The 11,821-nt window shown below is 54.8% G+C and overlaps 1 protein-coding gene across 1 annotated transcript; it reads right to left on the bottom strand.

Moving 5' to 3' along the window:
- Nucleotides 1-361: 361 nt before the first annotated feature.
- DSM5745_01784 (uncharacterized protein) lies at nt 362-10,271 on the bottom strand (the record flags this gene model as incomplete). Its single annotated transcript, XM_026743800.1, has 13 exons — nt 362-1,072; nt 1,123-1,493; nt 1,554-3,214; nt 3,283-3,977; nt 4,031-4,762; nt 4,822-6,882; nt 6,940-7,374; nt 7,437-8,191; nt 8,249-8,845; nt 8,911-9,254; nt 9,309-9,617; nt 9,680-10,093; nt 10,132-10,271. The coding sequence occupies 13 exons, from the start codon at nt 10,269-10,271 to the stop codon at nt 362-364; spliced, it is 9,225 nt and encodes a 3,074-aa protein (XP_026606963.1).
- Between the last annotated feature and the right edge of the window lie 1,550 nt (nt 10,272-11,821).

Below are 11,821 nucleotides of genomic sequence, written 5' to 3'. Positions count from 1 at the left end.
GAAGACAGAACAGCATCTGCTTTGTATGGGCACACTCGTCACACTCCCAGCTATGGGGATGTTTATTACGGCTATGAAACATAACGTCTACAAGCCCAGCACACCGGGCCCCCAAAGTCAGAGACCAAGTAGAGATGCCAGAGGTATCCTCAAGTATCAAATAGTGTTAGATTTGTTAGATCAATCCATTGATTCCGCAGTTTCTGCGAGTTCCTAGCCGCCACCCACTCGACCACAAAGTAATATAAAGGACCAGTAGATCTGACAATCCTCTGTGTAGGAAAAGAGAGAATGAGAATGACAAATATATTCAAAAAGTAAAAGCAGAAAACCCAACCCAAGCCAGTCTAATCAAATCACATCAAACAAGCTCCGCATAAACAGCAACCTCCAACGCCCCCGTCAACGCCGCAAACCGCCCATCAGCCGGCGAAATAACCTGCGTAAACGTAGTCGCAGCAACGCCCTTGGCCCGATCAATCCACCAGAACAGATTCGGCCGGCCAGCCCACTGCAGCGTGCCCGCGGAGCGCTTGCCGGGGATAGAGTCCATGTAGACGGGGCCGCCGAGCGCAATCTCAATGTTGTTGGCTTCCATCGCGGCGGTTGACAGGAGGGATGCGCGGAGCGGGCCAGAGAGGAGAGCTTGCAGCTCGGGGACGCCGGTGGTTTGCGGGCGGAAGATCTCCTCTATGCTGGAGGGGTTGAGGAGGGGCGCGCCGTCGGCGAGGATCATGGTTATGAAGCGGGTCCAGTCGCGCGGGGTGGACCAGATTCCGTGGCCGGCGCAGTCGTGGAGCGCTGGGATGCGGGAGAGGGGTTCGCGCGGGGCGAGGCCTTGGTCGTCTGTTCGTTCGTATGTGGGGACGATTCGGCGCAGGATGTCGGGGTGGTGCTCTGGGTGGAAGGTTGTGGAGGTCATGCCGAGGCGTCCCCAGACATTGGTGCGGAGGAAGTCCTCGAGGGTGGTGTTGTTGATGCGTGCGATGAGCTCGCCTGCCCAGTCCATGCCGGACCCGTACATCCAGCCCTCGCCTGGCTCGAAGAGGAGTGGGTAGGTCTTCATGGCTTCCTGTATGGGTGGTTAGCTTGGTAGATAAAAAGTGGAGTACTGGTACTTACAAAGTCGCTGTCGAACGTGCGAGCTGTGATACCGTTCTGTCGCGCCCATCGTGGCAAACCAGGGCTCTCGTCATAGCCACAACCGCTTTGGTGGCTCATCAGCAAGCGGAGCGTGATGGGCTTGGTGCGGGGTTTGGTCCGACATTGCCCATCAGAATCGACACCGTCGAGAACTGGGAGCGCACACAGATCCGGCAAGATGGCAGCCACATCTTCATCAAGGGAGATCTGCCCGCGCTCGACACAAATCATGACTCCTACCGTGGTCATGAGTTTGGAGAGGGACGCCATGCAGTAGACCGAGTCAAGATCTGCCTTATCGCTGGACCCAGGCGACATCGCACCTTCCGCAAGGCTGTAGAGCTCCTCACCTGTGAAAGTAGATTAGCATCGTTGAGGGCCATGCCGGCGGTATTAATGGCGGTACATACCTTGGCGACCGACAACAGTACACACATAGGAGTGCATAACAGGTTTAGGATCAGCAATGGCCTTCTGGACTGCTTGAGTGAACTTCCCAACCAGGGAGTCGCTCCGGTGTGTAGTTGAGCCGTTGCTGCCGTTGACAACATCTCGCTCTTCTACATGACCGTTGGTGCTGCCGTTCTGAGTAACGCCATTGGAGCCATCATGAGTGGCACCGTTGGTCGTAGAATGACCATTCACCTGTTGGTGCGATGTACCATTTGCACCATTGGTCTTCTCATGACCCGCGCTGTCCGTTGCCTGCGCAGTCTTGTTCTTGACAAGGGTGTCGAACACGGTACCTGCCAGGCTCTTCGGGGTGCAAGACGGCGCGAGCAGCTGCAGGAATGACATGCCCAGACCGAATCTCTGGCTTAGCCAATGAATAAGCTCGCTGCCAGACATACTGTCAAGCCCGAAGTGCGAGAATGGCCGACTAATGTCAACATCCTCCGGCGGAATAAAGAGGAGCTTGGCCAGACGGCGGCCAATGGCTTCAGCAAGGACGATAATTGCCTTGTCCTGATCTTCAGGGAGGTTGGCAACGAGTTGATCATCACCACTGCCGTCAGCAGCTGCATCTCCATGACCGGCGCCGCCTGCCGCAGCCTTTCGGGATTCAAGAGTTGTGACGAGCAGGGCTGAGCGGCGATCCTGCTCGATACGTGTGACCTGGACCATGCTAAGATCGTGCTTAGCATATTCCACGCCAGTCAGGATGTGACCCTGCGTGAGCGGGTCGAACTGCTTCGACGGTGGCTGCGGATGCGTCGTGAAGCGCTCAAAGTGCCGAATAAATTCTGATTCCTCTGCCTCAATCAGACCAGAACGCAGGAGGTTCTCAGCGTACTCGGGCTTGTTGTTCAACGTGCCGACTCCCTTGATCGGGCCTAGAGAGACTGTGACCGCTGGTAGGCCGCGGCGGATACGCTGTCTCACGAGATTGTCCAGCACGGTGTTGGCCGCCGCATAGTTGGACTGCGAGATGTGTCCGACGTACGTCACCGCTGAGCTGGTCATGAAGAAGAAGTCGAGGTCGGCATTTGCTTGGATCGTGGCGCGGTGGAGATTCAGGGCACCATGCACTTTAGGGCGCACTGCTGTGTTAAACTGGGCCAGTGTCATGGGGTCGAAGAAAGCATCTTGCAACACCATCGCCGCATGCACGACTCCCCTCAGTGGTCCCATGGAGATAGCTTGGGCGACCGCTCGTTCGACATCTTCCATCTTAGAGGCGTCTCCTTGGATGGTCACCACGTTCACTCCCTTGGCCCGTGTCCGCTTGCAGAAGGAGGCAATCTCCCGCTTGGTCTCGCTCGACCGGCCAAGGAAGACCAAGTTCCTGGCGCCTCGCTCAACTAGAGAGTCGGCCATACTGTGGCCTAGTCCTCCGTGACATCCAACCAGCAGGTAGCTGGCTTGGGCATCGACCCCGCGCGGTTGAAGAGCGCCCTTGAGGGTGATCTTATTGCTGGTGGGCCCGTACGTCAGTACCACTTTCCCGATATGCTGTCCTTGGCCGAAGTATCGGAGCGCACTCTCCATCTCCGTGATATGGAAGGTCTTGTCTAGTCGGATAGGAGTTATATGACCCTCCTCGAGAAGGCCCAAAGCATCGGACATGAGTCTGCATATACCATGTTAGCCACCGTGATAGTAGACTCGTCACCTGATTGCGTAAAGAAGGGTCTTTACCTTTGCGCGATCCGCGGCTTTTCGTCCAAAATCAAGTTGAGATCAAAGGAGAAGAAGCTGATGCTACGATCGAACGTGTACAGGCCCATCGAGCCCTTGTCCAGCACATTGCCACGACCTACATCAATAAATCTTCCACAAGGCGCCAAGCACTTGAGAGATTCGTGAAAGCCAGGGCCAGATATCGTCGAGAGAACAACATCAACGCCCCGACCGCCAGTCTTTTGGAGTAAAGCATCCTTATACTGCAACGAGCGGGACCAGAATATGTGATCCGCCGGGATGTCACACTGCTTGATCAAGTAGTCCTTCTTCTGCTGGGTTCCTACCGTGGCATAGATTTCGGCGCCCACATACTTCGCATATTGAATGGCCGCCAGTCCCAGCCCTCCAGTGGCCGCCTGGATAAGGACGGTCTCACCGGCTTCCAGCTGAGCAAGATACTTCAGGGCGTAGAGGGCCGTTCCGTGCGCAATGCCGACGGTGGCCATTGCCACTAGGTCTGCATCATCGGGGAGCTTCAGGCACTTCAGGGCCGGGCTCCGCAGGAAAGTGTCATAGTGTCCGCGTTCGAGACAAATGACCTTGTCGCCAGGCTGCAGATGCGTGACATTACTTCCAACCCGCGCGACAAAGCCCGTGCTTTCGTTACTGGACTTGACGCTTTCGAAATTGCCCATGGCGATTACATAGTCCTGGAACACGCGTTCAGATTAATAAATTCGATTTCAATCGTCTTATCACGTACCTTCATGTTCAGACCGACTGCTTGCACGTGGACCTCCACCTCATCCGGGTCCAGAGCCATGTCACAAGTCGGCCTTTCCCGGAAATAGACCGTGTCCAATAAACCAGGAGTCCCCATCGCAAGCTGGACGTTGCCCGAAGTCGGAAATTCCTGATCCAGACGGCCCTCACTGCCCGTGTCGAGGGTGAATTCTTGGTTCAGGTCCATATCAGGAGCAACTCGGCAGACATGCAAGACTCCATCCTTGAACATGAAATCAGTCTCACACTCGGCACGAGTTGGAGCGGCAGCGACTGTGCCGGTCACATCCACGACCGCTTTGGCAAGAGCAGGGGCATCGCTGGTATTCCTGTAGTCAACATCGAGCGCAGCAAATCGGAGATTGCGGGTCGAATTCTCGTTCATGAGGACTGTGTTGAGACCATGGGCCAGAGCCATTGCAGGGTACCGGCCTTCCAGGAGATCTCCACCGGTCACCCATAGAATACTGGAGGCAGATGCGACGAGGCGTTTCAGGCCGGCAAATTGCTCCGGCTGCATATCAACCAGAACGGGCGTCTGCACCTCTTCGAGCACTAGGTAAGTAGCGTTGCTGTTCTGACCGACGGGTTCATCAGCCGCAGGAACCGACTCAAGAGCGTAGTGGCTGATATCTTCAGCCGTAAGTTTGCCTTGGAGAAGGAATTCCTGCTCGACGGCTTGGGCCAGGTCGTCTTGGCTGGGGGAATGCACCTAAAAGATTATCGGCGTTAAAAACAACCAGGGAACAGGTTAATAAAGACAATACTTACAATCACAAGACGCTCCAATTTCTGCTTGGGCGGATCGGCAATGGTGCTTGCCACCATCACACTCTCCAATTCCAATGGCATCGGAAAGTCAGTCAGGACCATATCCAGGCCCTTGAAACCAGATGCTTCCAGCTGCTGCTCCCATGACGGGAGGCTGCGGAATGGTCCCAAGGGGCGCTCTGCAGCCACGTCATCAAGACACTCCCAGAAACTCGGCAACGTGCCAAAAGCGAACTGCACCGGCGAGAGACTTTCTGTCTTGGTGATCTCCAACATGACCAACTTGCCGCCTGGCTTGAGCAACCGCCTGCAGTTGCGCAACAGCTGATCGGTATTACCAGGGGCATGCATAACATTGGACGCAAGGATGAGGTCGTAGGCGCCAAGTTCGAAGCCTTGGGATGCGGGGTCAACCGACACGTCAAACGTCTGGTAGATCATGGGTGGGTAAGCGCTAAAAAGCTCCTCAGCCTTCTCAAAGAAAGCCGGCGAGATGTCGGTGAAGGTATAATCGCGGTAGCGCTTCGCATGGTGGTAATTGCCTGGCATGTCGCGGTCATACGCATTCAACACTTCGAGTGCAACACTGGTACAGCTCCCTGTGCCAGCTCCAACCTCCAGCACTCGCATTGTAGGGTTCTTGTGCGCCATGATATCTACCACCGAGGCCAGGTTCTTGCGGGCTGCATCGTGGATGGATCCATCTGCGTACACGCGGGCCAGAATCTCAGCCTTCACTGCTAGATCAATACTGGCCTTGGTGCCGTTGAAAATATCAACCATGTTGTTGTAGACAAGGGCGTTGAATTCGAGCTGGGGAAAGTCATCCGGCAGCTCTGCCAACAGTTCCCTGATCCGCTGCTCTCGCTCTTGGGGGTTTAGAGTGGTGGCGTTCGGCTCACACAGAACCATGCGTCCCGCGGCCGCTTCGGTCTTGACGTGACATAACCAGTTGTAGTATCCGTGAGTCCACTTCAAATCTGGGTCTGTGGAGAGATCCTCTCTGCGCACCATATCTAGTACTCCACAGACGTAGAGGACCGTCACCGTCTCCAGTCGCGTACGGATGTAATGTACCTCATCCAGATACGCGGCACCGGAAGGTGATTTGAAATCACTATGGTACAGCCTGTGCGCCCCAGCGGTATCGAGGAAATCAATGTCGGGCTTCCAGTGCATGCGGTAGTATGGCTCGCGCCCTGTCGCATCCTGGTTCATCTTCTCCTGGCTGCCCTGGTTCTCAAACTGGCGCCACTTCACGTTCTTGGCGGAGATGATCTCGAACCCGCTCTCCGTTGTCAACGCGGAGTGAGAGCCTCCACTGCGGGCGCCTTCTGTCCAGGCCACGCTATCAATGAAGCCGGTTTGGTCCTTGGCCCATGATGCCGGGCTGATTGTCATCTCCTCAATGAAGACAGGGATCTGCGTGGCCTCCTCTCGGTCTGCACGGCTAGTGTAGACAGAGGCGACTCGCCCCTGCAAGACCGCATCGATCGTTAGCGGATGAATCGCGTATCGGGACTCGCTGGTATCTGTGGATCTCGGATCCATGGTCTTGAGAATGTGAGTCTGGGCACGGGCACGCGACGCATGTGGCAGAACCTGGATCTCGTCGATCACTCGGAACCGGGGACCAAAGTCGAAGCCGCGGTACTTCAGTCGCTCGTACCAGGCATCCTTGTTGAAAGTCTGCTCGAACATCGGCTCTTCGGTCTCCCCGTTGAAAGGTGTCTTTTGAGTTCTGGATCCGTGCGTAAGCTCGAAGGAAACGATGCCCTCTGCATGCTCAATCCACCGGTCGTCTGCAACAGAGCAGATCTTGAACTCTAGCCGGTTGGAGGCAGCGGAGGCTTCGGTAGGCCGCAGATTGATCATGATGTCGGCAGTGCCGCTCGCTGGCAGAACGAGAGCTGCCTTGATGGTAACGGTTTGAAGATGGAACTTGGCATCCTCGAAGTCGAACGGCGGGCCGCCCAGTGTAGTGTCTTCGGCGAATTGGGCGGCGGCCTCAACAGCCATAGCCAAATACGCCGCACCAGGGACGATGATAGCGCTGCCAATCTATGCACACATTATTCAGCCAGCGTTCTTTAAACATCTGTGCGGAGGGAGACATACCACATGATCCTTGATCCACGGCACATCATCTAAGCGAAGGTAGTTCCTCCAGATGGGCTCCATACGATTTCCTCCTGGTAGGCGACTTCCGATGAGATCATGACGGGGATGAGTGGCGAACTTGTAGTCTTTTGTGGCCCGGTTCACGACCAAGGGATGCTTGGTTTGGTGGTTCCATGGATATTTAGGAAGGTCAATAAGGACCTTCGATGGACGGTAAGCCAGATGGCCGTTGACATGAAGCATGTTCACCGGGTATCCCTTGATGAAGAGGCTGGTTGCCAGCCGTAGCATGTCCTCTTCGGCGTCATGACCGCGTTCGAGTGTCTGCTCGTAAGTCACCTTGGCCGCGGTTCCCAACGACGCATTCCAAATGTCTTGAACTTCTGGCGACGCAATGATCTGCTTGATCGGACCCTGAAGAGCGCTATGCGGCTGCATGGTTACAAAATTAGCATTGGAACCAACCATCATTGGGAAATGTGGGAAAAGCTTACTCCGATCTCAATCACGCAGTCAACATGTCGGTCCTCCGGTCCAAATTTGAGACTCAGTAGCTCTTTCATGGCAGGATCAAATAAAACTGGGTTCTCCAAGTTGGTTTGCCAGTACGTTCCGTCGATATCTCCTGGCTGGAGATGTGCCAGTGTCACTGAAGAGACCATGACAGGTCTCTCTGTACCTTCAAGAGCTGGAGCAATTGGGCGCACGGCTCCACCGTCGTTCGGACGACTGGTCGCCTCCAAGATAGCTTCACTGTAACCAGAACCGACCTCCTTCATACTTGGGGAATGGTACGCCTTCCCCCCCGTCGGAAGCTTCTTGCACAGAATTGCCTGTTCCTTGAGAACTCGATGCAGCTTGTCAATGGGCTCAATTTTGCCACTCAAGGTGACGCTCTGAGGTGAGTTCACGCAGGCAACAACAACATCGGCGGTCGAAATCTCATTGTCCGCGAGGAACTTCTCAGCTTCATGCGCGCCCATTGCGACGGCCATCATTGACCCGGGTGCCTGGGTCAGCGTAGCGTGAACGCCTCTCAGGTAGGCTGCGATGATGGCTTCTTCGGCTGTTATGAGTTGGGCTGCGTAGGCTGCAGCTAACTCGCCAGACGAATGGCCGACGGTGGCTTGAGGCTTGACACCCCATTCTCGAAGTAAATCAACAAGGGCAATCTGAATTGCTGTGCAGATTGGTTGCGAGAAGGAAACCTTGCTGATTCTGCTTGTCTCAGCGGGTTCGAGCAGGATTTCTAGCACAGCGATTAGAACTCATTCAGATAAAACTAAATTCCAGGATAATGACGTACCTTCGAGCGTCCATTCTGGCCGCTCCTTGAGTTGGGACAAGGCCAAGTTCAGTCGCTTGAACGTCTGCTGCACTGACGGGTAGCAGTCCAGCAGCTGGCGGCCCATCTCAGCCCATTGGGCACCCTGACCAGTGAAAGCAAACGCAATGACCGGAACGCTGTTGTTAGTACGACCGGTGATGGGCTCTTTCAACGTCAGACTTCTTGAGCTCGTCATCTCCACGGGAATGACGCCTCGGTGGTGGAAGCGTGTGCGTCGCGCAATCATAGTGTGTAGTAACTCGTGGAAGTCATAGGCCTGACTCTCCACCACCTTCACCAAGTTACTCAAGCCTTCCTGCATGGAATACTCGTCGTGGCCCGTGACAGGCAACAAAAACCGTTTCTGGATGATTGTGTCATACGGGTCCACAGTGGAACGCTCACTAAAAGGGTTTGGCATGCCAATGCTTTGGAAATACTCATCGACTCCGTCAATCACGACGTGTCCGTTGGCTCCGCCATACCCGGACGAGTTGATAGATGCACGTTTCGCCTTGCCTTCTGGCCATGGGGTATTCTGAGTAAGTACGGCCAGCGCGCCCCCTCTGAGGTCCACTGTAGTGTCCCAAGTCTGTCAGCAAAGCTATCCTCATGTGAATCAGAATATTGGAGGTACTAACGTGCAGGATTGAGCTTCTTGACTCCAATCGTACCCGGGATGACCCCGTTCTCAATTGCCAGAGCAACCTTCATGATACTCGTGATGGCCGAGCAAGCCTCACCATGACCAACCTGCGGTTTGGTAGACCCAATATACAACGGCTCATGCCACTCTCGGTGAGTACCAAACACGTTCGCAATTGCTGTGGTTTCGATTGGGTCTCCCGCAGGGGTTCCAGTGCCATGGCATTCGAGATAGCCAACCGCGTTATAGTCCAGTGGCCCGGAGTGCTCGTAGGCGTTTCGGATTGCCAGTTCCTGAGCAAGCGCACTTGGAAGTGTGATACCATTGTTCTTGCCGTTCCTGTATATGGGTCAAAGAAGATTCAAGCAGAATTATATGTGTGATAAAGCTTACGCAGTCAAGGATGACCCACGGATCACACCGCGAATCGGATCACCGTCTCGAATCGCGTCAGATACGCGCTTGAGGTAAAGAACATTGATAGCTTCGCCACGCGAGTAGCCATCAGCAGAAGCATCGAAGGCATGACACTGCGCGGTTGGGGAAAGAGCCCCAATCTGTCCAATGGCAAAATGGTATTCAAGCGTGAGGATCAGGTTAACGCCTCCAACAAACGCCGCCGGGATCTGACCGTTGCGCAGGGCTTGCACTGCAAAGTGCAAAGCGTACAGTGTCGAAGAACACGCCGTATCCATCGTCACACTAGAACGACCATGGTTAGCTGATCCAAACAGCGAATCTACTGGGGAGCTTTCGCGACGAACCTTGGCCCGTGAAGGTTATACATGTAGCTCACGCGGTTGCTGATAGTCGTCCGACCCATTCCAAGTACGGCCATTCCTTCAATGCGTTCCGGCTCTTTGAAGGCAAGCGTCTCATAGTCGCTGGCAAAGCTGCCAACGTAGACCCCCGTCTCAGTACCAGAAACGTTCTCAAGGGTGATGCCTCCCGACTCCATACATTCAAAGCAGCACTCGAGCAACTGGCGTTGCTGGGGATCAAGGTATAGGGCATCCGTTGGATTGACATTGAAGAAACCGGCGTCAAAGTCTTCAAGGTCGTTGGAAACGCAGTAGCCTTCAGTATATCGGATGTTTCCCGGCCGCCCTTTCTGGGGGTTGTAGAACGCTGTAGGATTGAATCGGCTTTCAGGGAAGGGGCCGCGAGTGAGCTTCTGGCTGACCAGTAAGTCCCAGAAGGACTGAGGATCTTGCACATCTCCGGGAAGGCGACACGCTGGTAAAGATCATAATTGTTAGCTCCGGATTCTGGATTGATTGGGAGGGCAAGGACTAAGGGGGGGGGTGACTTGCCCATGCCCACGATGGCAATGCCCTCATCATGAAGATCGCTCATTGTGAATCAAGATATGGTGTGAGACGGGAGCAAAGAAAAACCTGCAGACTACCTTCAATGAATGAGTGTCTGCAGTGTGTGAGGGTAGTTTCTGGTCGAGAGTATACACGTTTATATACCTGACAGAAATTGGACCAGGTGCAGCGGGGGATTTGAAGCGACTACTTGCCCGAGCTCACATGGAGAGCTGTCCCCTCGAAGGAATCGAAGCAAGTACTCAGCCATCTTAGTGCTCACCAAGGTCTCAGCTCTCTGCCCTCGTCTAGATCCGCTGGAATGCTGTTTTTTTCAAAACAGCTGGGCCGAGCCCGATAAGTCCGTTGCCTCCATGGAGAAGCTGGGGGCCATGACCTCACGGCTAGAGTATATTGTTAGTGTCAGGCCTGAAGAGGACTTTTGATTCCCAGTCAATGTCGGATTGGCCATATCTAGGATTCCCGGGAAGCGACCAACGTTGGCTGAAAGCCACGAATTCATTGGCCGCACCGAGACTCAGCTCCCAAGAGTTTAGCCTGGTTTAGGCGCGAGAATAAACCCATGCTGACAGAGATAGCTGATGACCCCTGCTATTCCTCTCGTCAGGGCAAGAGACGGCATTGGTGGGAATGCGGGGAGGCAGGGGGCGATTACGAGTATAGAACAATGGAACCATAGCATAGCCATAGCTATCGCCGAACCATAGCCACCGCCGAACCTAGCCATCGCCGAACCATCTTTGATCAATGAGCTGATACATGGTCAAGATAAGAGCGGATACGACTATGGAGTGTTTGTAGTTCTCGGTACCGTAAACCCATCCGGCCGTCCGAACAGGGGTGACTACATCTTGCCGCCATTAGTTATCCGCTACGCAGAGCCCTTCGATTCAGAAATCAAAGTCAAGACAGACACTAACCGTAAATTCTGGTTCTCGTTGCTGCCTGTCTCGGCGCGCGGTGCCTGATTCGGCGCGTAAAGGACGATCGACGCGGACGAAAACAGCGCTTTCTGACAGCAGGGATGGACAGTCTCGCGAACGCTAACATCCAAAAATTGAGGCTGCCACGGGTGTATGGGCTAGCGAAGCGAGGGACGGGGGTTCTCGAGTGACAGACGCCGCAGCAAGCGAATTCCCGAATAGCCTAAGAGTCTTGGAGTCAGTGATTGCGGCTCAGAAAGTACGGCTGCGACACAACGGTCCACGTGCAGCTAGATCCCTGCCGGATAGATGATTGCATATCCCGGTTGAGGGTCAGATAAGGAAGAGAACTGATAAATCAGCCGCGTTTGGATGAAACTTGATGATCGTAGGGACGTGGAGGAGTGGAGGAGGAGGAGGAGTGAGGGGAATCGCACGCGAGGACCCGCTCCTGCCGCTTTGGGCTGACTAACACTCCCCCCCGGGCCAGTCTCTCCTCCAATGGACCGAGCTTGCGAGCTCTCGATGAACATCACCCGTTGGAAGGATTCAAACATACGCCTCACACCACCCGGGCCAAGAACCTTGCAGCTTCCCCTCTCCGTCAGCTCTATCAGGACAGCCAATGGCCATGGCGAGATGCTCAGCCCCC

The sequence above is a fragment of the Aspergillus mulundensis genome, assembly GCF_003369625.1.
Source record: "Aspergillus mulundensis strain DSM 5745 chromosome Unknown scaffold_1, whole genome shotgun sequence".
NCBI lineage: Eukaryota > Fungi > Ascomycota > Eurotiomycetes > Eurotiales > Aspergillaceae > Aspergillus > Aspergillus mulundensis.
Note: the sequence above shows the minus strand (reverse complement) of the source record. Positions and strands in the feature narration are given on the sequence as shown.